The 25895-nt window shown below is 42.2% G+C and overlaps 1 protein-coding gene and 1 pseudogene across 1 annotated transcript; both read right to left on the bottom strand.

Annotated features, from left to right (window-relative positions):
* Positions 1-611: 611 nt before the first annotated feature.
* On the bottom strand, positions 612-7432 carry LOC133123097 (MORC family CW-type zinc finger protein 3-like). The gene is made up of 8 exons (XM_061233369.1): positions 7377-7432; positions 6900-6968; positions 6484-6520; positions 5221-5380; positions 5039-5099; positions 3530-4574; positions 2287-2442; positions 612-1962 (listed from the first exon to the last, which is right to left on the bottom strand). Exons 4-8 carry the CDS (start codon positions 5375-5377, stop codon positions 1810-1812), a joined length of 1572 nt encoding a protein of 523 aa, XP_061089353.1. The 5' UTR covers positions 5378-5380; positions 6484-6520; positions 6900-6968; positions 7377-7432; the 3' UTR covers positions 612-1809.
* A 75-nt stretch (positions 7433-7507) lies between these two features.
* Positions 7508-22507, bottom strand: LOC133123099 (MORC family CW-type zinc finger protein 3-like; annotated as a pseudogene).
* Positions 22508-25895: the final 3388 nt, after the last annotated feature.

Here is a 25895-nt window from a genome sequence, read left to right as displayed (position 1 = left end):
ACCCAGTTGATGGGAGGGTTGAGACGGTAAGGGCAGTGTTTCTCAAACCTCTCCTTCATCCAGGTATTTCATGCATTCCACCTCATGCACACCTAATGCAACTAATCAAGGGATCGATTAGTTGTATAAGGTACGCTTGAGATGGAACACAAATACCTAGATCTGGCTGGGGGTACTCAAGAAGAGGTTTGGGAACCACTCCGGCTGGGGGTTCACGTTTCATCGCGATCAGTATGATGTTCCTCTGACTCCACTTTATATGAGCTTAGCTATAGTCTGCGGTGAGAAAAGAAGCAGAGGCACAACATGTTTTGGAGGAGAACCACATCTGTTTACATTCTCCTGTATTGGCAGTCAGGTTTGTGCATGAATGTGGGTGCGGTTGCAGGCAGTTGGGCATTCCAAATTAGGGCGGGAATTGGGTTCCTTCTGTGAAGGAGTTCAGTATTGTGCATGTCTCCCCATGAATGTGATGACACCCCATGAAGCTTTGAGATAAAAGCATGATAAGTTCCCTTGGTCTTCAGTGAGCTAAGTGCATCGCTCTGTGTTCTAAAATATTGCAGTATGGGATAACAAAGCAGATACACGAAGTCCTTCATACACAACAGTTCTCCATAAAACATTCATTTATTTTGGCCATAAGACTTAACAACACTTGCAGGGGTGTGGGAAGGATCTGGCATTGACAACTGTGTTAATGATTATATAAGATATGATATGTGACATGGACAGAATGTTAGCATACAAAGTATTATACAGGGCTGACAGGAATTCTATAATCTATGATTCTGGATTAAAACTACTCTAGCATTTAATACTCAAAATTAAAAAAGACAGTGAAAACATTAACATCACTTCCCATTCACTCAATAACATCACTGGGTGGCTCATTCAATTAAGGCAGCAAGCCTTAATGGTGAGCCCCACATTCTTGGATCAAATCTGGACCATGCCAGTGCTGAATGCAGTTGGCAGCTCCACAGGGCGACGCATAATTGGCAATTGAGTCTCCCAGCTTCTGTCAGTTAGGGGTCTCTATTTCACCGCTCTCTAACAACCCCCATTGGTCAAGCAGGTGCCCACGGACTGCATGTCAAAGCTGCATAGGAAAGGTCTTCCTCAAACTCCACTCTATACAAGCTTAGGTGTGGTCTCTGATGTGAAAACAATCAGCTGGTATTTCAGAGAACACACATATGTCTACACTTCCCTAAATCAGCAGTAGGGATTATGCATGAATGTGGCTGCAGTTACAGATAATTGGACAGGACCAAATAAGGAAGAAATTAGAATGTCCGACATGCCAAATTGAAAAAAATAAAAGAAATGGAGGCATAATAGAGGAATGTTTTCAGTTAAGTTTTTCAAATGCAATTTATCAAAAGAAAACCAATGAAATGTAAATTATGAAATAATTGTGACATTAAACTGTTAAAGCTGGGAATTGCAAGCTCTTGGACCACAATTACAAAAGTCAGAGAAATACACAAAGGATACAGGATGTATGAAAATTATGTTACATATGTAACCCTTTCAGTCCCAAGCTAAACCTTTTAAAACAATCAAAATTACAGCCATTGTATTGCTTTGAGCCCCTATTAAGACCCTACTAAATTTTCTCAACCAACCCTTTGGGGTTGGGGTGTTGCCACTTGAAATATGGGGCGTGGGACTGAAAGGATTAATGCTGTAAACAAAGGCACTATGTTTAACAAGAAATCTTAAAGGTGCGATGCATTTGGTCACTTCTGGCCAGTCTGGGAATCAGGGTGGTAAGGTGTTGGAGTGACAGGGACTGGTTTCTTCTCAAAGAAATGTGGGATGGGAAGAACTGATACCATCTAGGTACTGTTCCAGGATCTCTTCAATGATGCAGCTCTCATAGTTTACCTGCTCCAGGTCCAGCTCAGGTATGAGGATCACCAGGAGACGGCTGACACTCAGACGCAGGTTCTGCAGCTTTTCAGAGAACACATTTGAGAAAATACACCTGCCATCCAGACTGTACGTAAACCTTGCTTTCCCAGACTTGGAATACACATGCAATCCCAGACAGCACTTTATTAGGAACAGTTTTACTTTATTACACCTACTTATTCATGCGAGCCAAAACCACAAAAAAAGTGTCCCAATACGTATGCCATCACGTGAAAAACGACACATGAAAATCTCATACAAATTACATTTCAGAAAACCATAATAAAACAGACAAGCAGCAAAATGTATAATGTGTACAAAAAGGACTGTGTGGACATGGTGGTTGCCAGGATACTGGATGCTCACCTGGCTCCTCAGTTGGTCTCTCTCCGCGTTGCTCAGGTCCAGATCCCTGTGGATGAACTCCAACTGTACAGCCAGGTGATCTTCTCCCCCTGGGACCTGGTCACACGGCTCACTGCTAGCCCTCATCTGCTGCAGCTCCTGGTTCAGCTTGTCCACCTAAAAGCATTCAGAATACAGACGACAACACCATGAATCACGTATTTAAAGAATTCCATTCTAATCTATCCATGTCCAAGATCAAACTTGACAAGACCTCTTGTCTGGCTTTCTTTAACAGTCTCCAATTTCCAAAACGGGATGCGTCCAGTTAGAAGCAGTTTACAGCAGATGAGCCTATAACACTGCAGGAGCTTGAGTGCACTTAAGAATAGTTGTTTACAGACTTGATGCCGGCATCAGTTCGTTACAGTTGCACACCGAGGACTGGGGTTCGTGTCCCAGTCTTGCCGGCTCTCGTGGAGCGGCATAATTGGCTCGCCGCTCCAAGGGTGGTATTCGGCAGGGGTTAGTAGGATCGCCACAAACAACAGTCCCTGGTCGCCTGGGAATCACGGTCACAGGCTCTGAGACGATACGACTGGGATGGGGTCGTAAGCGGTGTATCCCCAGCTAATCCGCTCTCGCTTCCTAACAATGTATCAGTTCATAGTTCAGTTTGATACACCCAATGTTTTGGCTATATCTCTTATTGTTTTATTCTGATTTGTCAGCCTCATGATGTCCGGCTTCACTGACATTGACACTTATTTGGTCCACATGTTGCAAAACAACAGCAGCAGATTCCAAATGCAAATTCCACATGTAGAATCAACTCTCAACAAATTTGTTAGCTTTCTTGACCATTAGCAAATCAGGCAATGACACCTACAGTAGGTAGCCATGAAACAGCTGACCAGCCAATGGTCCAATTACTTTTGCTCCCTTAAAATAGCGGGGGTTAAAAAGGGCTGTAATTCATACATGGATTACCTGATGTGGACTAAAATACCCTCGAATGAAAGCTGACGGCATGCACTTCAACATCATTCATTGTTTTGTTTCAAGTCCAATGTGCTGGAGTACAGAGCCAAAACAACAAAAAATGTGTCCCAATACGTATGCCATCACATGAAAAACGACACATGAAAATCACATACAAATTACATTTTAGAAAACCACAATAAAACAGACAAGCAGCAAAATGTATAATGTGTACAAAAAGGACTGTGTTGAAATGGTGGTTGCCAAGATACTGGATGTTCACCTGGCTCCTCAGTCGGTCTCTCTCCGCATTGCTCTGGTCCAGATCCTTGTGGATGAACTCCAACTGTACAGCCAGGTGATCTTCTCCCCCTGGGACCTGGTCACATCGCTCCTGCTTCACGCTGCTAGCCCTCATCTGCTGCAGTTTCTGGTTCAGCTTGTCCACCTGCAACTTGTACTGGGCTCTCTCCTGATTGGCTGTCTCCATCTGCTCCTTATACTGGTCTTTGACTGTCTCCATCTGCCTTTTGTACTGGTCTCTCTCCTGATTGGCTGTCTCCATCTGCTCCTTGCACTGGTCTTTGGCTGTCTCCATCTGCACCTTGTATTGGTCTCTTTCCTGATTGGCTTTCTTCACCTGGTCCCTGTAACGGTCTGTCTCCTGATTGGCTGTCTCCTCCCGGTCCCTGTAACGGTCTCTCTCCTGATTGGCTGTCTCCATCTGCTCCTTGTACTGGTCTCGGTCCTGATTGGCTATCTCCACCTGGTCCTTGTAACAGTCTCTCTCTTTACTGGCTGTCTCCCACTGCTCCAAGTACAGGTCTCTCTCCTTACAGACTATCTCCCACTGCTTGAACAGCCAGTCCTGCTGCATCTCTTGGGAGGGGCGCACTCCTTCACCTGAATCTGTGAGCTCCCTGGTCTCTCTCTTCTGGAGCTGCGTCTGCTCTGAAGTCTCATCCTCTCGCCAGCTCCTTGTCCTCTCCTCCTCTAGCTCCTGCTTTATCTCTGCCACACCCTCAGTTTGGGATGCAGCAGTCACTTGCTGCGGCACAGGTGATAGAGCGGTGATGGATACTGTCAGGTCGTGGGAATGCATGTACTCTTGTGCGGGGACTCCATCACTGACTTGTAGGTTAGTGTGCTCATTGCTAGCCCTATCGAGATCACAGGGTGACACTGGCTCTCCCATTTCCTCCACTAATAGGGGGACGTCTGGGGTGTCCTGTGGCACCACCTCCATATCAGCTGCCGATGATGTGCTCTGGCTCATCTTTGCCCTTTTTACCTGCTCAGACTCTGGGGTTAACAACACCCTCTTGCCCCTAAAGAGAGAAGCACAGTGATTTAATATGAAACATTTAGAAAGCCTGTTTGCACATGTCAACATGATGTTACACGCATTAATTCCTTTACTTATTCAGCAAAGGGAAGGCACTCGACATAGGTACTACGCTGCAGGTGCTGGATATAATGCAGACATTGGAGGCCATATTTTTTGTAGAATGCGGTCCAATACAACGCTATTAACAGAAGTAATAAACTCCATGTCTGTCCATTTTCTGGCAGACCTGTTTGTTGCACAATGTCATGAATGTGTGCATGACATGTCCATCAGTCCAACTACTGTAGACCACAGATCCAGACCAAATTAATATTTTATTTTTCAACACAATATTCTTTCTTCAGTCTGTTAGCATGTAGTAAAATGTAGGTTTATCACCTGCATAATCTACCAAAATACATACAGAATACAGTATTTTACAGTGGAAGCCAGTTCAGCCTCTACCTCATAGTTGTGCGTTTGGAGCGCGTGCTGAGAGGTGTCTGCTGGGCAGAGAGCCTCCGGCCTGCAAACAGAATAGAGAAGAGAACGTGTTTACTGCTGTTCCGAACATGCTCTATCATCTGACTGTGTTGTGCTGCTCTCTAGCACTACTCATGGATTTATCATCATGTGGCCGCTCTTACCAGAACGACTGACAGGAGTGAGGGTGGGAGAGGTTCTGTCAGTGAAATCACCCTCTGCTCTTGTGCCACTGGAACACTGGCTTCTGCTACTGCGTGTTGAGGGTGGAGTCGAAGTGCTCTGTGCTGGTATAGCTTCTTCAGCATTCTGTTGTGTCATTGTCTGTGGTTTGTCATACATAAGGTGATATTATTACTTGACTTATGGACAGGCCCATTGCTGATGCATTTCAAATGTGTTGGAAAATCCCTTCCTATCCCTTGTCTTGATTCCCCTCAAGGGGGTAACACTTCAATGAAAAGGGGTAATACTGACATTATGATAAAGTTAAAATAAATATAAAAATATATACAAATAAAATAAATAAATAAGGTTATTATTATTATCCATCCATCCATCCATTATCTGAACCCGCTTATCCTGAACAGGGTCGCAGGGGGGCTGGAGCCTAGCCCAGCATACATTGGGCAAAAGGCAGGAATACACCCTGGACAGGTCGCCAGTCCATCACAGGGCACACACACCATTCACTGACACACTCATACCTACGGGCAATTTAGACTCTCCAATCACCCTCACATGCATGTCTTTGGACTGTGGGAGGAAACCGGAGTACCCGGAGGAAACCCACGCAGACACGGGGAGAACATGCAAACTCCGCACAGAGAGGCCCCGGCCGACGGGGATTCGAACCCAGGACCTCCTTGCTGTGAGGCGGCAGTGCTACCCACTGCACCATCCGTGCCGCCCTATTATTATTATTATTATTATTATTATTATTATTATTATTATTATTATTATTATTATTATTATTATTATTATTATTATTATTATTATTATTATTATGGACGATCAATCTTCAGGGGAGTTTGGGGGAGGTCACCATCTCATTATATGCCTATGCATTATATAACTGCTGCTCTTGCAAATGCAGAGCTTAAAGCTTAAATTGTACATAATTATTTGCCAGGTAAACTTCTAAAGCATAGTTCATTTCCCAAATCCATAATTCAAAAACAGCAACAGAAAAACACTGTTTACTACCTACAACCCTAGCCAAATGCACATTTCTCTGGTAAATTTGCTGCAAGGAAATGTTCATGTGGCCCTTTTACAGCTTGGCCTTATAACCACCACCAGCCTGCCCAGGCACACCTCAGATAGCACTGCTTTTTCTGCAGGGAATTCAGCCAAACAGTTCCTTCAGTCTATAAGCTTAAATGAAGTGTGTATTATACAAGCTCACACACGCACGCACTCCTCACCTGCCACCTGTTCTTCTCCTGCTGCTGTTTCTTATCCCTGCAGGAAACAGAAAATATGCTTAAAATATAATTTCATACTTTAAGAAAAAATACTCAAACTACAGAAGCTCATTCAGATTCTCTGTGAAGACATTAAACATGCATTGTGGCTGGTGCATACAGACTAAATAAGAGCTGGGTGAGTCTTGGTTATGATGTCACTAGCCAGTTTCTATTGGGAGTTGCAAAGGCAGGATATGGTTGGCTCTGTCCCACTGGAGGGGGACCTTATGGCACTTAATGCTTCTAAGCAACTGAGATCCCTGCATGCTCTCTAGTAGTACACTATGTAGGGTGCATTATGTGGGTTGCTACTTGCTTCTTTAAAAAAGTTTAGAGGCGAGTCAACATGTAAAGGGATATTGAAATATCCTCACTGTTTATAGGTCTTCTGGTAAGGCTGCTCATCCTCAGAGTCCTCCAGTTGTTCTTCTGCTTGGCAGATTCTGCATAGACATACAATTTACACTAATACAGGATTGTCCAAACCAGCAGGTCTTAGAAGAAGAACCCAATGACCAACTGGTAAGTACTTCTGCTACTGGAAAAATAAGATTGAGGGTGGAACTACAATGAGTGGATTTTCAACTAACTGTTAATCATGCTCTTGTTAGAGACCAATGAAATAATTTTTCTTTCCATAACAAAATAATTGGTTAAAATCAGTGACTCACAGACAGCATTTTGCATTTCTTTGTATCATAAAGCCTCCTTCTACCTTCTACTAACTTCTAAGGCTGTAACCAATAACAACAGAGATGACAGGCTGTTCTTCTTGTGTTTCTCCCTTAGACAGCCACCACCAAGGACAGATGGGGAGGCATTGCATATAATCAGAAAAGACTGGGCATTACCTGTACTGGGGGTCTGAATTCAAGTGGCAGAACCAGACATCACCCAGCTTTTCATCTGGCAACAGTCAAACTCCATTTATGGCACTTGTCACACTGGACCCAGTTCTGATCTGGAGACTTCCTAGAACCAAACACATATACAGTGCAGACCGTAAGTATTTGGGCATTTGTTGTGTTCGCTCTATACTCAGTTGAAATAAAACAATCATGTGTGCTGAAAGACTTTCAGATTTAGGGGTCCATATTGTGTGAACCATGTAGGAATTACAGCCTTTTTTATACAGGCCTGTACTGCTTGTTTTGTGAGCTCTTTTCATGGCTACAATTCCTATACTGTTCACCTAATATGGATGCAAAACCCCTTAAATTAAAGCTGCTTTATTTTAACTGTTTGTTTGCTTGAGTATCTGTTACTGTATCTACTTATACTGTATGTGACCTATATGTTTAAAAAAAGCCATGGGAAGCCATTCCGGTGTTTGTGTGACAGAAACCTTATACACGGCAGTAGCAATGTTGATCTGAAGTTGAAAAAAGGAATGCTTTCCTTAAATGCTGATGAGTCTGATGAGCTGATGAGCCTGAACATGGATATAATTATTAATGTCCTAGTTAGCACTTATGATGATCAGTGTTATCATCATAATATCAGTGCTAACTATCAGTGTTTCCCACAGTGGTTTATAGCTAAGGCTGTCCGCCCTAACAAAAAACAGCCCCGCCTTAACTAATGTTGGATTAAAAAAAGTAAATCGATTAAAAAGAAATACGAAATAAGAAATTTGATGTTTTGAACAGTTTAGAACAAATTTGAATTTGAACAGCATTTGCTGTTTTAAAATGGCATTGCGCAGTTTGTCAATGAATCGTATTGGAAAGTGACTAATCGTAACTCCATAAAATATAAGCATAATTTATCTAACATTTCGCTAATTATTAACCTAATTGTTGGTATTGCGAAACCATGACTTTTGTACATATGTTTGTCAACATTTATAAGTAGACGAGTGGCTTAGTTTAGTGAACTTAAATCTGATGAATAAACACTCCAGCTACCCCAGCACCCCCAGCACCCCCCCAGCCACCACCTTAACAGAGGAATTTCAGATTGCAAAGTTCAATACATTTCAGGCACATCGTTATTTCTTGCTTTAAGCCCTGTGGGAAGTAAAGTTCGATGTTCAAGTTAAGTACAAAGTTGCTTCCTTTGAGAGGGTGCCCACAGCAAACACACAATGCAGAACACTCACTCGGTGTCCTCTATTGCCAAGTCGCAGCTTGGATCCTTTTTCGATTTTATGTAGCGTATTTCACACCAGTATTCCTCCAGATTCTCCCCCAGCTTCTGTTTTACTTTCCTGAAATGGCCACAGAGAACTGAATTGTTGTATTTAACACAAAAAGGGGGCTCTGGAAAAACAGGGCTGAATTAAGTTGTACCGGAAGTTACATGGTTAACATCATTACTCCTGGCTTCAGGATGTCACTCCTGTCAAGTAATTTAAAATGTGGTCCAAACCAAACCTGGTTACCTGTACTCCTCTGTGGCATCAAAGTCCTGCTTGTTGTGTGTTGGTGCGAGGAAGTCGCACTCTATAATGCCGATAACTCCCATAGCCTTCGGTGTGGCCTTTGCGGAAACAGAGGAATTCCCAAACAAACAAAAAATGGATCCACAACGCTAACAATGCTACAGTTTTTTTCCGAAAACCTCAGATTAAATGTACAAACATACATTCCAAACATTTTCCTACCTTGCGCTGGCAGCCAACACGCTCATACGCTCGTATCAGTCGATTTTTGTAGTACATCATTACACCACAATTCTCCTTGTTTCTGGTGTTGTACCCAAAGGTAATGTTGATATTCTTCTTCTGAAGGAGGAATTCAGGGCAACAACATCAAAATATATTTTGGCAGCCAGGAAAGGATCATCCAGGTGAAACATTGCAAGACCGCAGGTGGCTTCTATGCGGCTTCATAACATTAATATTCACTAGATAACTGTATTCAGCTGAATATTTAAGGAATAAACACTCAGTGAGCACTTTAATAGGTATGTATTAGACTTATTTTTTAGACTTATTGGTCTGCTGCTATCAACTTAAGAGGTTTGTGTTCAGAGATGCTCTTCTGCATACCACTGTTTTAATGTGTGGTTATTTGTGTTACTGTCACAGAGCTTTTGCCCACAGAACTGCTGCTCACTGGATGTTTTTTGTTTTTCACACCATTCTCTGCAAACTCGAGAGAGAGAGAGGTGAAAATCCCAGAAGATTAGCAGTTTCTGAGATATTCTAGCCCTGTCTGGCACCAACGATCTTTCTACAGTCAAAGTCACTTAGATCATATTTCTTCCCCATTCTGACATTTGGTCTAAAAAACAGCTGAACCTCTGAACCATGTCAGCATGTTTTTATGCATTTAGTTGTTGCCATATGATCGGCTGATTAAATATTTGCATTAACAAGCTGGTGTCGAGGTCTACCTAATAAAGTGCTCTGTGAGTGTATATTCATGAACAAGCCCTAGTCACACAGCTAAATCATATGTACACACACAGTGCAAAGCAACAGCTGAAATCACAGGGCAGCCTGTATGGCAACAGGAATAAGGGATACCAGAAATTGTGGCGTATATCGGTCCTTGCAGGTGAGAGCCAGACTTTTGGAGACCAGCTGAGTCCGCACCTTCTGTCCCCTGATGATGATCTGCATTCGGGGCTTCAGGTACAGAATGCTGCAGTATGCCTGCATGCACACCAGAGGAGGAAATGAAAATAAATACTGTGAGGAAAAAAACACAGGAAATACATCTTGTGCCAAAAACTCAATGTTCAAGGCTGGTAGGAGTTGAGGATCGGCCCCAGCGTGTTATAGGCATGCAGGTTACCAAACACAGTTATTCAGCCAGCCTTCATCAGATGAGAAATAATAAGTTAGGTTGACTAGGACTGAAAACACTATGGGCTAGGTTCGCAGACACAGATTAAGCCTAGTCTTACACTAAATTGAATTTTGAATGGAGATTCTCCATGCAAAACTCAATTTAGTCCAGGAGTATTAGACCAGAGTGATGGAAAAAGGAAACTGTGGAGAGAAAAAAAGGAAATGCCCATGATCCAAAGCATTATGCGATGGACATCCTCCTTAGCTCCTCACCAGACAATGGTACTCCCCTGATCCTCCTGGGTGACTTCAACCTGAACTCAGAATCCACCCAGTCTACCTTTTTCTCCCTCCTTTCTTCGTTTGACCTTACCCTCACAACCCCCCCCCCGCCCCAACCAACAAAGCAAGGAACCTTCTTGACCTGGTCTTCACAAGGAGCGGCACAACAACCAACCTCTCTGTAACACCACTCCATATATCTGACCACTCCATCTTTTTTTCTCTTCCACTCTCCTCTAACACCCATCCATCTCACCCATCATCCACTGTCACCTGTCAGTGTAACCTACGCCACCCGTCTACCTCCACCCTCTCATCTGCAATCCTTTCTTCCCTACCATCTGCGGAGTCTTTCTCTCGACTGTCTCCCGACGATGCTGCTACAACCCTCTTGTCCTCCCTCTCATCTTCCTTTGATTCGCTGTGTCCCCTCACCAACAAATTATTCAGTCTCAGTCTCTGAGGGGCTCAGAGGGGCTCAGTCTCTGACCCCCACCCCCTATAAACTGGAGTCCCGCAGGGCTCGGTTCTATACACCATGTCTCTTGGTTCTGTTATCTCTTCTGTGACGAGTGTGGTGGTTGTCTGTTGGGTGTCATATGTATATATGTGGGCGCATGGTATGTAGTCACCTAGTTAGACACACACACACACACTCTCAAGCACTTGGACACGCACACACATATACACTCATACACATGCATTCATTTCACACACACAACATGAGCTAGTCACTGTTTGTGTGGTGTGGGGTCGAGGGCATGTTTAATTGTGTAATTGACAACAGCTGCTTCTCCTTTTCAGGTGCTGGTTTGCACCTGAATCCCGGCCTATATAAGGAGGAGTTGGCTACACCATGGCGGCTACCATTTTTCACACATTATGTTGTAGTTTGTCTGCACAGTCTTTTGTTAATTTTGTGTTATTCTTTCACCCCCCCTTTGGGAGGGTGAGATGCCTTGTTTTTGTATCTCTGTTGGACCTCACTCTCCCGAGGGGATGGTAATTATTTATTTAACACTTTTTCTTTTGGTTTCAAACAATTGTCTTGATGTCCCTATTTTCATATGTTTACGTTGCCATTGAGGGTTGACACGAGCTGGGGCAGAGTTGTCAATGGCACACGTAACAACTTCCCATGGCTTTTCTTACCATTCTTACACCGATGACACCCAACTCTTTCTTTCCTTCCCCCCCAATACCCAGGTCACCACACAGATCTCTGCCTGCTTGGCTGATATCTCTGCGTGGATGACTTCCCACCACCTGAAGCTTAACCTTGCCAAGACTGAGCTTCTCTACATCCCTGCTAAGTCCTCTCCGACAATCGACGTCTCACGGATTGTTGAGGACTTTGTAGTATCCTCCTCCCATACGGCCAAGAATCTTGGGGTGACTCTTGATAACCGCCTCACTCTGGCTCCACTGCCAGAAAATGACTAAAATGTAAAAATAAACACCACCTCATCCATGAAACATGGTGGATGGGGTGTTATGGCTTGGGCCTGTATGGCTGCCAATGGAACGGGCTCACTTGTATTGATGTGACTGCAGAAAAGAACAATGAATTCTGAAGTCTACATCATTTTAATACGCTCAGATAAAATCAGATGCCTCCAAACGTATTGGATGGCACTTCACCATGCAACAAGACAATGACCCAAAACATACTGCTAGAGTAACAAAGGGTTTTTTTGACAGCCAAAAAGTGGAAAATCCTTGACTGGCCAAGTCAATCACTGGATCTGAATCCAATTGAACATGCTGAAGAGGAGACCAAAGGCAAAAAGTCCCCGAAACAAGCAGGAACTGAAGATGGCCGAGCAGAGCATCACCAGGGAAGATACCCAGTGTCTGGGGATGTCTATGCATCTCAGATTTCAAGCACTCATTGCATGAAAGGGATATGCGACCAATATGCAACCTTAAAAAGAGTAGTGTGAAACCCACACAGCATTTTAAAAAACCCTCACAGGTCTGAATGTGTACCCCTCATCACTGTGATACTCACACGCAGGGAGTATTGGCTCTCTGGTTCGGAGACCTTGTTGGGGTCCTGATGGTTGTTATCATTACCCAAATCCACACGTCGGATCTGTATGTCGTACCGGTCCTTTTCGAAATCAAACTCCATCTCCCTTCTGAACCTAAGAAGCATAAAAAAGCCAATGGACAGGCAAGTCCACCAGTGCTGTTCTTCAACTATAATGGGAGTGACTGAAGCGGGTGGCAAGCAGAGCTTGAAATTAATTTAAATAATCTAGCTAACTGAAATAATTTGTGAAAACAAGAAAGTATTCTAAACTAGAAATGTGCATTTCCTAAAGAAAATGCGGTCACGGTATTTGCACATTATTTTCTTGGTAGCGAGATTGGATGTTCTCATGTCATGTGTAATGACAAATATCCTATATCTGCAAGTCAACTATCTAGGAAGGTAGATCGCAAACTATTTTTAACGACAGGCTAACTAGCTAGTTAAATAGCCGGCATTACCACTGTATTTCCACTGTGGTGCAGTCTGTATTATGGCTGCATCTCATGAGTGCCCCTGTGTGGCAGGTCGTTTGGTGCCGAGAGATGCCCTCTGCATACCACTATTGTGACGTGCTGTTATTTGAGTTACTGTCACCTTTCTGTCAGCTGTCATTCTCCTCTGACCTCTCTGAAGTTTCCATTCAAAGAACTGCCACCAACCAGATGTTTTTTGTTGTTGTTGTATTCTCTATAAACACGAAAACTGTTGAGCAAAAATCACTGGTGATCAGCAGTTTCTGAGATACTCAAACCTGACACCAACAATCATGACATGGTCAAAGTCACTTCGATCACATTTCTTCCCCATTCGTTTGGTCTGAACAACTGATCCTCTAGAGTCCAGACCATGTTTCTATGCTATTATGCATTTAGTTGCTGAGACATGATTGGCAGATTAGTTATTTGCATTACAGAACTGGTGTACCTAATAAAGTGGTCTGTATGCTCATATGTATATGTAATGATAAACGAGGGGTTAATGTTTTTTTTTCTGATTTTTCAATTTTTCTCCCAAATTGGTTGCCAATTGTACTCAATATATACAAATTACCCATGTTATCTAGGATACCCCGCATACATACGACCACGTCACCCGGCAGCACGAATGGATCTAAAGATCCAGATAGCGGCACACGTTCTCCAGGCGAGCCTCACCTTCTACTTGTACACAGTGTTTTTATAGCACATACAACTCCTTTATTATTTTTTTTCCCCCACAATATGCGACTCTTCCGATCAGCTCGATTTGAGCAACCATAAACTGCACAGAAATTAACCATAATGAATCTGTGTTATTGCTGTATTTATATGTTTTGTCGTTGACCTGAGATTTTAAAAATATTTTTGCCGTAAAAATACATCGAGTTCTATGGGCAGCTTGTCCTCCAGCATGGCAGATGAGTCAAGATCACATGGTTCGTTACGTGTCCATAGGAACGATCCAGAGGAAAAGTCTTGTGTCTGTCATCTTTACCAGTGGTGTTTGCACAAAGTATTAAACCAGGGGTGACAATAATTGTGGAACCTGTTTTTTGAGGAAAAATCAAAGACTTTGGTTGATTCCATTGAATCATTAATAAAGCATACTACTTCTCATGTTGGAAAATAAAGCTTATGGTCAATAACTGCATTACTTTTTGTGAAGATTTATCAGGGGTGCCAATAATTCTGGAGGCCACTGCATATACCAAAATAAAATGCTCCATACTGAAATGCTTGTAAATATGTGTACGTGTGCATTATACAGTACTGTGCAAAAGTCTTAGGCACCTGTATAACAGGAAAAAGATTCTTTCAAAATGAATTCAATGAAAGGTCCTAAATAAACGTACTATACATTTTACATTACATTTCAGTAATTTGGCAGAATAGTTAACTGAATTAATAAATATTTTTTGTGACCACCCTGCATCACTTGCAGTTCTATAAGACAATCAGCGGGGAGGTTTTTCCAAGCATGTTGGAGAACTTGCCACAGTTCTTCTGCAGACTTTGGTTGGCTCCTTGCTTCTGATCTCAGACAGCCTTGATCAAGTTTTGATGTAAATGTAGTAAATTCCTTACAGTAATATGTTACTTTTTAAAATTAAATACAAAAAATGTCTCTGTAAAATTAAATATTTTGGAAAATGAATATTTGGAAATCTAAATGTGTTCTTTTATACTAACACACACACAAAAATAAACATATATATAATAAAGTCTACGGTGCCTAAGACTTCTGCACAGAACTGTATATTAAATGTCAAATGTATCATAATAATTTGGCTCAAGATGCCCTACATTGTTTATTAACCTATTTTACAATCAAAGGGGATGTTGACATACCCGACATAATTTTTGAGAATGTTCAGTCATCAGCCCTCACCTGCGTAGGTTCCATGTGATGATCCTGGTTCCTGTGGAGGAATTGGTGGTATTGATGGCCTGCAACTCCTGCAGTAGCTCCTCCTCTGTTCCAAACAGTGAGTGTTTCAGAATAGCTTCCAGGCTATCACGATGATCTGGCACATCACTGAGTGAGATTAGAGGTCAAGGAAAAGGAACCAGGCTGCAACTGTCAGACATCTGCATTTTTACCATTACTAGACCAGGCAGGTCAAATTGGAACTCAGTTCTGATTTACAGCGATGACCTGATGAATCAAAGTACTTAGGGATTACAACAGATGTACAGGGGGAAGGGTGTGTGAATAGGTGGCCAGAAGTAGAAAGCCAGTTACTGTGGAAAGTTTTTACCAGGAAGCCTCCTAAGCCATTTTTGTTTCTGTTTTCCACCCTGTGAAAGGATATACTTCTCTTCTCCATTTTGTTTGCAGCAGATGATGGGCACCACAATATGCTGAGCCTGAATGGCTTTCAGGTACGTCTGAGACAGGAGCATTAATTGTCTTCTTGTTACTGTAGCCAAAACTAAGCAGAAATAAAGAAGTATGGGGTCAGGTTGGTGGCTTGGGGGTTTTTCACACACAAAAAATATCACACATATTAAAGGATCGTAAAACCCTTTAATGCATGCACAGTAACCTGTAACCTGTAATGTTCCAACCATTTTTGGTGTGATGGTGACAGGAGCAGGAGTGTAAACATGTTCTTCCAAGGGAACAGTTCTGAGTTACAGCTTTACACACAGTACAGTAATACCTTTTTAGCACAATTTATTTGAAAATTACTTTTACTGAATATGTCCTCTCAACAATTCTTGCACAAATATGAGAAAGCAGATAAAGCTGATTGGAAAGGCGTTCAGGGCCAACAATAAGCACTTCTGTCTTGTAAGAATTTCATTGTTAAAAGTTCTGTGCCATCCAGTCTTTAACCTTAAAGCAGTCCTGTAAAGCAACCAATCATTTGGAATCATTTGCCTATTGTAAGAACACCATTACACAATTGCCATCATTGCCTCACAAATTGAAACACTTTTCCCATTTTAAAGTTGCAATACAGCAAGCTGGCTAGTGCCATAAATCCATGACAGATATAGCTCGCAATTTAACTTGGCTAACAGAATTAAAGCTGGGTTATTTGAACCAGCAATGCTGAAAGAGGTTATACAGTGGGTGGCTTATTCTTTTTTTCTGGCTGCAACTTCTTTTGATTACCCTGTTGACTGTTACTGACCTCATCATCTTGAGCATGTTGTTATAGTCCAGACCAGCCCCGTTGTCACTGAAGATCAGGCAGTCCATTGTCCGTATCTGAGTCGAGTCGATCCATTGCTGTTTGGCATTGACGTCTGGGTCGTAGGCATTGTCTAGGAGTACAGTGATGGGATAATTAGCCTATGAGCGAGTTTCCTAACAAATCAGTGGCCCTGCTAATGCACGATTCTATGCAGTCTTTTATGCAGAAAAAATTGACTAAAGGCATCGCAGGGAAAAAAATACAGTCCTCTCCAAAAGAATTGTAACAAGGTCAATTCCTTTTTTTTGCTATACACTGAAAAAAATTGAGTTTGCTGTCAAAAGATGTACATGAGATGACAGATACGAATTTCAGCTTTTATTTTTATTTTTTATTATTTATTTTTACTTGGAACATATCACCCTTTATACCAGACCACCCAATTTTTGGGTGAGCAAAAGTATTGGAACATGTGACTGACCGGTGTTTCTTGTTGCCTAGACATGTCCTGTAAGATTGTTACACAAGAAAATGTTCTGAATGTCTACTCTTGGTTTTAGCCATGCACTAGTCCTATGGAGACTGCATTTGTGTTAGAAAAGATAAATCAACCTGAATACCAGAGAGCTGTCTTTGGGAGAAAAGCAAGCCATTCTGAAGCTTAGATAACAGGGAAAATCCAAAGTATTGAGGATATTTTTGTCGGGTAAGTATTATTGGCTATTGGCATTGAGACCAGGCAAATCTTCCGTAAATAATTTTTGCAAACTTGCACTGTCCGCATAACTGAAGTAGCTTGCTCTGTTTTAATCATGTGGAATGCTGTCTGATCTGTCTCCATCACTGCCCCCCCCTCTCCAAAAGCTATGCTGAGAGCACATGCACCATACTACCCCCCAGCCCCGCCAAACATTCCACATGCTAATGTTAGTACATGTTAATACATCTTTTAATTTGAATCTGCTTGTGAGTTTTGATGAAGGTTGATCCAACAGGTTTGTAATGGCAGAATTTCGTTTAACTTCGTAGGCCACTTCTAATTGAATACGGGCAGCAGGATTGTTCTGAATCGTGTCCTAGTTAGCACAGTTATCCACAATATCCAATTATGATGTACTCACACAAGGCTGTACCTATCAAATAATTAGGCGATTCAGAGTGCTGAACGTCAAACAAGCGCGTTGGCTGTTAAAATTGCTGGATTTGGAAATTGAGCATTATTCTGGCATACTGAGCAACAGATTGACCAAGGAAACCAGCAACATGGTGTTTCTCATGACAGATACATTGTGAGAGCTGTAAAGAAAAATCCCAAAACAGTGACATCACAAACAATCTCCACAGGGCAGGGATGATGGTATCTCAATTAACCTTTCGAAGAAGACTTAGAGAGCAGCAATATAGGTGTGAGTAAGTAGTAAGAATCGGAAGGCGATATTACAATTTGCAAAGAAGTAGAGAGATGAGCCACAAAAGGTCTGGAACAAAGTTTTATGGACTGCCCACGATTAACCTCTCCCAAAGTGATGGAAAGGCCAAAGTGTGGCAAAAGAAGGAATCTGCTCTTCTGGAGTGGGCTGACTAAACTTTATTGATGATATAACACATGATGGTCCTCCTACCTCTCTGGTCGCTCCTACCAGGTGACTTGGAGGGGCGCACTCTCCGACCCTCACCCCCTACGAACTGGAGTCCCGCAGGGCTCGGTTCTTGGGCCTCTCCTCTTCTCGCTATACACCATGTCCCTTGGTTCTGTTATCTCTTCCCACGGCTTCTCTTATCACTCCTACGCTGATGACACCCAACTCTTCATTTCCTTCCCCCCCGACACCCAAATCACCACACAGATCTCTGCCTGCTTGGCTGATATCTCTGCGTGGATGACTTCCCATCACCTGAAGCTCAACCTTGCCAAAATTGAGCTTCTCTACATCCCTGCTAAGTCCTCTCCGTCAATCGACCTCTCACTGACTGTGGAGGACTTTGTAGTTTCCTCCTCCCGTACGGCAAAGAATCTTGGGGTGACTCTTGATAACTGCCTCTCCCTGGCTCCACAAGTATCCTCCACTGCCAGAACCTGCAGGTTCTTTCTGTATAATATACGCCGCATCCGTCATCTCCTGACGGAGAAAGCCACCCAGCTCCTAGTCCAGGCGCTCGTCATTTCCCGCCTGGATTACTGCAACTCCCTCCTAGCCGGTCTCCCAGCGTGCGCCATCAAGCCCCTCCAGCTGGTCCAGAATGCTGCAGCCCGCTTGATCACCAGTCAGCCCAGGTCGGCTCATGTCACCCCGCTTCTCATTGGCCTCCACTGGCTTCCTATTGCCGCACGCATCCGATTCAAGGCCCTAGTGTTGGCATTTCAGGCTGCTAAGGGGACTGCCCCACATTACATACAATCCCTGATCACTCCCTACTCCCCAGCTAGACCACTCCGGTCTGCCAGCTCTGGTCGCCTTACGGTTCCCTCTCTACGGGCACCTGGCGGTCGAGCTGCACGTTCACGCCTGTTTTCCGTTCTGGTTCCTCAGTGGTGGAATGACTTGCCTACCACTGTCAGGACAGCAGAATCCCTCCCCCTATTTCGACGCAGACTCAAAACACACCTCTTCAAACTCTACCTTAGTCCTCCCTCCTGATTTACCCCGCCCCCCCCTTCTGATACCCCTATCCCTGTCTAACCCCACCACCCCCCCCCAAAAAAAAAAAAAAAAAAAAAAAAAAATTGCACTTATGATGACGACTATATGTTTAGAACAGCAGTCCAGGTGTATTTTCCTAGTTCTGGATGTGATGCTTTGACTTGTGGTAGAACCTATGCACTTGTAAGTCGCTTTGGATTAAAAGCGTCTGCCAAATGACTAAAATGTAAAATGTAAATGTAGCAGCAGGATGAATTCAGAAGTCTACAAGAACATTCTGTCTGCCAACTTATAAAGAAATGCGTCCAAACTAATTGGGGGGAACTTCATCATGGAACAATGACCCAAAACACACCGCCAACACAACAAATAAACTACATTAGCAGGGAAAGGTGGAAGGTTTTAGACAGGCCACGTCAATAACCAGACCTTAATCCAATTGAGCATGCAAAACCCAGAAACAAACAACTGAAAGAGGCTGCAGTACAGGCCTGAAGCATGTCATTGTATCAGCTCAGTTTTAACCCTTGTGTTGCCTTAAGGGTAAAAAATGACCCACTACTATGTTTAACAGCAGAGAAAACCCTCTAAATGATCTTTTTTCAACTTGAAATTTGATGACAAAGTTTGTGATGAATGACAGGTTGTTTGTTCATGCAAAATAGATTTGAAATGTAAGCATTTATTTTCTGGGTCTAGTGAAGGCGGGTCATTTTTTACCCTTAGGATAAGGGGAGTATACAGAATGTTAAGGCAACACAAGGGTTAAATATACACACTATCCTATAACTGCTGCAATGAAAGCAAATTGCAGTACTGTATTGCATTTCATCAATAGATTCTGTGAAGGTCAAAAGGACAGGCCCACTTACCGATTAGCTCAGCAAATGCCCCAAAAGGCCAGGTGTGGCTGGTGGAATTGGCTTGTAAATATTGTTGGTTGAGCTGCAAAAAAGAACAAATGAGTGAATCAATGCACAAGATAGAAAGCTATCATTAGGGGAACCAGATGTCCAATCTTTCTGGGACATCCCCATATTCAAGCCCAATTTCCAAGCATTGAAACAAAATATTGATTTGTCCCATATCAGTCCTACCATATTTCAGGTTTTATGACTGCAATTGCCATTATTATAGCTTCTCTTTGCATTCACCATGCGCCGCTCCTGAGAATCTGGTCACCATATAATGAAATATACGCCACTACTTTCATGAATGGTTCTTTGACAATAAGATCAACCTTTGTTTATCTTATGCCTGCTTTAAAAATTTCAGTTATTGATGCTAATGCATACCAGTAAAACAACTGTGCTGAGTAAAACATGGATCAGTTATTTTTACTTTAGTCCATGCTACTGATTTGGGAAGGTTCTAGGTTCGATCTTTGTGATACAGGCCCCAGGTACGCAACATAATTACTTGGAGAGTGAGGTCAGAGTAAACTACCAAAATTGAGAATAAAATGCCAGCAGTTGGTAAACACCACAAGATGATGTCCAACGTTAAGCATGACAGCAAACATGTCACATCAAAATGTCAATATGGCATTATAAAATGACAACAAAATATTTCTGATCATTACATTACATTAATTTAGCATATGGTCGGTAAACCACGGTACACCCACATCCACATTTAGGGAGAGCAGTCCTCGTAGAACAGTTTGGGAGTGTGGTACAGTGGGAAAATAATGTTTTTCATATTTGGCCCAAGGGCGGCACGGATGGTGCAGTGGGTAGCACTGCCGCCTCACAGCGAGGAGGTCCTGGGTTCGAATCCCCGTCGGCCGGGGCCTCTCTGTGCGGAGTTTGCATGTTCTCCCCGTGTCTGCGTGGGTTACCTCCGGGTACTCCAGTTTCCTCCCACAGTCCAAAGACATGCACGTTAGGCTGATTGGAGAGTCTAAATTGCCCGTAGGTATGAGTATGAGTATGAGTGTGTGAGTGTGTGAGTGAATGGTGTGTGCGCCTTGCGATGGACTGGCGACCTGTCCAGGGTGTATTCCTGTCTTTCGCCCAATGTATGCTGGGATAGGCTCCAGCCCCCCTGCGACCCTGATCAGGATAAGCGGGTTCAGATAATGGATGGATGGATGGATATTTGGCCCAATTCTGAAAATATTACCAGAGCCAGATTAATCCTTTTTTTAGATACGAACAACATTCAACCCATGCCTATGAATATGTACCATAATGACATTTCTGGAACATACCATGCACTAGCAATTTGACCATTAATACCGGAGTGAAATGTGAGATTTCACCCCATGGGTGGGGTTATTTTAGACACTCAATAGTTTTTACAGTGGGTATTTGAATTATGGAATAGCAAACTCTTCAGCAAAATATTCACTATTCAATTCAATACATGGCACAATTTAAATCAAAACACCATGCTATTCCTGGAGATCACTAACCATGGTATACATGACATTGATTATGTGAATTCTTACTGTAGGAATTCGGAATTATGGGCGATTATATTCAATACATGGCACTATTTAAAAATCTATAAAAACGTAAATCAAAATGTTTTCAGGAAATACCACAAACACCTTGAAGAGGATCATGTCAGGTGTATATGGCATTGATTGTGTGACTTTTACTATCAGAATTTTGAATTATGGGATTGCAAATTCATCCAAAATGGAAATCGTATTCAGGACTCCTATTTTAAAAAAAATCGATTTAAAAAAATGATCAAACCGTTTTTGAATTCAAACCCATAATTACAAAATCTATAGTCGAATGTTGAAAGCAGTTTGAGTCGACTTTTGGCTATCATGAAATTTTAAAAAATCACCATGCATTAAAAATAATGACTATTTTGGACGATTCAAGGGTATTATTTTTATTATCGAATGTTGAAAAAAAACAAACGGTACCATTTGGAGTATTGAATGGGGCAGTTGGGAGTTCAGCTGTATAAAGGCCTCAAAACATTTACCGTAAACCGCAATGTACATGCCCACCAGACATTTAAGTGTGGATACTGACCGACGTTTTCCGAAGTGCGGATGGCGTGTCCGCAGTCGTGTCGCAGCTAATATGATTTCCAGTATGGAAAAGTAAGCCAGGAATATACATGCCCTTGATTTGAATGGAACCAAAGCAGGCGAAGTTCAGTTTCGGTGATAATACTTTGCATGAAGCATCAATTGAATCAATTGTTTCCACTGGGCTCATTTACAACAGGAAACAAGGTACAAACGGCACAAGATTTTGCGCGAAACGAAAGTGAATCCTACTTCTATATCCGGGCGAACATTGAGTAACGATAAAATGGAAGTAAAAAAGTAAAATCAGAGTAACGCACGAGGATCTGAACACTTGAATACACCGGTTAACAATTGAACATACAGAAAAAGCTAACCAAAAAGCTTTAACCAATCATCCATTATACGATATGCAAACTGTGCGTTACATTTGCCACGGCGGGATCACACTCTTCACAAACTGCTGGAGCGTTGACTTCGTCTACGTCTAAAATTTGTTCGACAGAATGGCACGCAAACCAGTCGTCCCAACTGCATGTGATCCCTCTCGCATGAAGGAATGAAAAATAGAGCACGACATTCTGTTTCACTTACCGCGCTTAGGGGTATATTTCCATCACGTTGCCATGCCATTTTCATTAGGCTAGAGTTCAGTAATGATAAAGTTCCCTGCCCCTTTCGGTACGTCAACATGCTTGTCCGTTTTGACAACGCCTAACATTTCATATCATTTAATAGTCCTTCAGATGTGCTTAGAATAGTTATCTTCAGCTCAAATGGGGCCACGCAATTTCCCCGCAGAAACATGTCAACATTCCAATACGGAATTTCAAATATAGTGCAATACGCATTTCTAATTTCACGACCAATACAATCTCGTCTGGTACAATAGCGATTTATTAGCAAATTAATTCTGTCATCTGATGCTGAGATTAGGGTTGCCACATTTGATTTGTGAAAAACCGGGACATTTTACGCGTGACGCGGGACGTTAAACTATATTAGCAAATATATTATGTAAACAGTTGTAGGACTCCCTATTGCCTCTCTTGCCTCTATTCGTCCTGACGCAGGTGCACTTTGTGGCAACCAGAGCGGGAATCAGGGAGATGTGCATATCATTTAGAGTGAAAAACAAGACCGTGCGTCTCAAGGGTGCATTTATTCACAAAAAGTAGGCTCAAACTAAAATGAAAAACATAGGTTCTTCCCCTCTTCTGAGGCACCTATGCACAGTCTGTTACGGCAGGGCGGACAGAGGAACCAGAAGCAGACACAGGGGTGTGGAAAATGGAAAGTTTACTCACAGGTGATGGGGCAGACAGAGTGTAGTCACAAAACAAACCAAGGTCAAAATCCAGGGGGTCAGTCCAAACAGGCAGAGGTACAGAAATCCACAAAACACAAAGAATAGTCCAGGGAAGCAGGCAGGGGTCAAAACAGGAAAACCAGATAAACATATAACCAAGGGCAAGGACTCAAGGGCGAGGGCAAGGGCGAGGGCGAGGGCGAGGGCAAGGGCGAGGGCAAGGGCAAGGGCAAGGGCAAGGGCAAGGGCAAGGAAACAAGGAGGCTAGAACTTGGGGAAGGAATCAAGGGCTCGGGAACAGAAACAGGACGAGACGAACTAGCGCCGTGCGACTGAGAAGGACAGGTATAAATACACAGGGAAATGAGACAAACTAGGCGGGGCATGGGAGTGAGGGCGGTCTAACAAATGAACATCAGGTGAAACACATGAAAGGGTAATGGGACAATAACGAGGGGGAAAACAAAAACGCGGGCTGGATTCACAAAGACACACATGTAAAACAAACGGCTCTGGACTAGAGAGTAGACAATGCATAGATTGAAGACGTAGTGATAGTTAAGAGACAGTGCGAACACTTCGCTGAAACAAACGAGAAATAAGGGATAGCATAGGAAGGCGGAGTTATAGAACAGCGCAGAAATGCTAAGAGATGCGTTAGTGAGTTAGTAACGTGAATATTTCTAAACTACCCAATAAAAGTGATTGTTAGTTAGTTAGACAGACAGTAAGTGTATTAATCGGATTAGTACTGTACAAAACCTAGATTAGTAGTGGTTAGTAAGAATAGTGCTTTACAACATTTAACTATCAAGAAAAAGCAGGAAGTAAGAATCGCGAGTTTAGAAAAAATGTTGAACCCCGAAAACTACCGTAACCACCCGAATAGTGGGGCACGCAGACAGGGGAGTGACTCGACTGGAAAACATTCAGACGCAGACATAACAGGGGAGGACCAGTGCAAAGACTAATGAAAATAAACAGAACCAGGCATGAAATATGAAAAATAATAAATTACAAGAATAAATAATACTAAACAATGATACACTAACACACAGAACACAGGAACATAACACAGTCACCAGCCCCACGGAGTTCTTCGTCTGACCCTGATCCTGACGCAGTTGCACTCACTCTGGACTCTGTCATTTTCCGGGGCAGTCGCTCAAAAAAGAGAACAATCCCAGGAAAACCAGAACGTGTGGCAACCCTATCTGGAGATGCGGACTACCGTGGCCTGCATGAACTAATGCTACGCTTAATGAATGCATTTATCAAACACATTCCTAAATAAAACGTATTTGCATTGCATTTGAAATCATTAAAATAATCCCACTCAAAACAGTCGGTTAGGCAACAATATCGGGGACATTTTGGATTCAAATTCATTTTCAATTTGACCAGGTCCTGGATCACCTATATTCAAATAATCCGACTCCATTAGCTGCTAGATGGCAGATTCATTTCAGATACAATGCTGAGCCAAAGTTACGTATTTGTGACTGAGCGGGAAGGGGTGTTCCATGCATTTTGCCTTCACAGGTTAAATTGCTATAATGTTTATCAGTCTCTGTATGTATGAATATAATAAACAAGCAGCCTGATGACAGTAGATTGGATTGAAAGATTTATTTGTATCACCATTTAAGCAGTAATTTAGGTCTTTTGATCATCTCACTTTTCTCCAAATTATGTTACCAACTCCCAAAGTATCATATATCCTATCGTATATCCAAATAACTCATGTGATCTATGCATACATCAAATAATAACATTTTACTTTTACACTTATATTCACGAAACAATCTTATAAATTGTGTTGTTTGTAAGAATGTAAGGAATATTTCCAAGTTATAGAATGATAGCTTTGTTTTTGCCAAATGTTTTAACACCCATTAAATGTAGGCTATATAATCTCAAACAAGCAAATATATTGCCCATGAAACTAATTTAGACATATCTACTTCATGTAGTTGGTAAGTTACATTATTGGCATTTGGCAGACGCCAAATGCAAGTTGGTTATTTGGTAAGTTCATATTACTATTTAATGCTTGCACAATCCACAGCAGTGCTTCACAAGGGTCCCCAATTTTCTTTAACCTTACATAATTAAATACATTGCATGTGTCACGTTTCAGGTCTGTCATGCCTTGTTTTATGTTTAATCATTTGTCTTGTCTCGTATTCATCATGAATTATGTTAGTCTAGGTTCGTCATGTTGTTTAGTTTATTTTTTGTTACGATTATTGTCTTGTCATGTCTAGTTATGTTTCATTATGATTATTTTACCTTGTTATGTTGAGTGGTTATCATCTTAGTTCGCTTAGTGTTATGTTTTGATTTATGTTTATTGTTACGTAGACTGGTCGTTGTTTAACATACACTTTTACATGTCTTTCCGCAAACCTTGCATTCCGGCTTTCTCTCTCTCCCTTTCTGTCACTCACACCCTAATTGTTTCTATTGCCCTTGTCTATTTACTAAATCTACTAATGCTAGATCAGGATTCGGTAATACTAACATACTAATCATGTGTTCATGTTACCTTACGTTTCTTGTGCATGTCATTTACTAATTTGCTAATGCTAGGGCAGGATAGGTTTATTACTAACGATTACTAATTACCTTGTTAACTTGTCATCCATCGCACCTGTTTTCCATTCCCTTGCTGCTCTCAAACTAATTGTCTACACCTGTCTACACCCGCATTTATAGCCCAGTCGCACTTCTGTTCTTTGCA

Source organism: Conger conger, chromosome 3 (assembly GCF_963514075.1).
Source record: "Conger conger chromosome 3, fConCon1.1, whole genome shotgun sequence".
Taxonomy (NCBI): Eukaryota; Metazoa; Chordata; class Actinopteri; order Anguilliformes; family Congridae; genus Conger; species Conger conger.
Note: the sequence above shows the minus strand (reverse complement) of the source record. Positions and strands in the feature narration are given on the sequence as shown.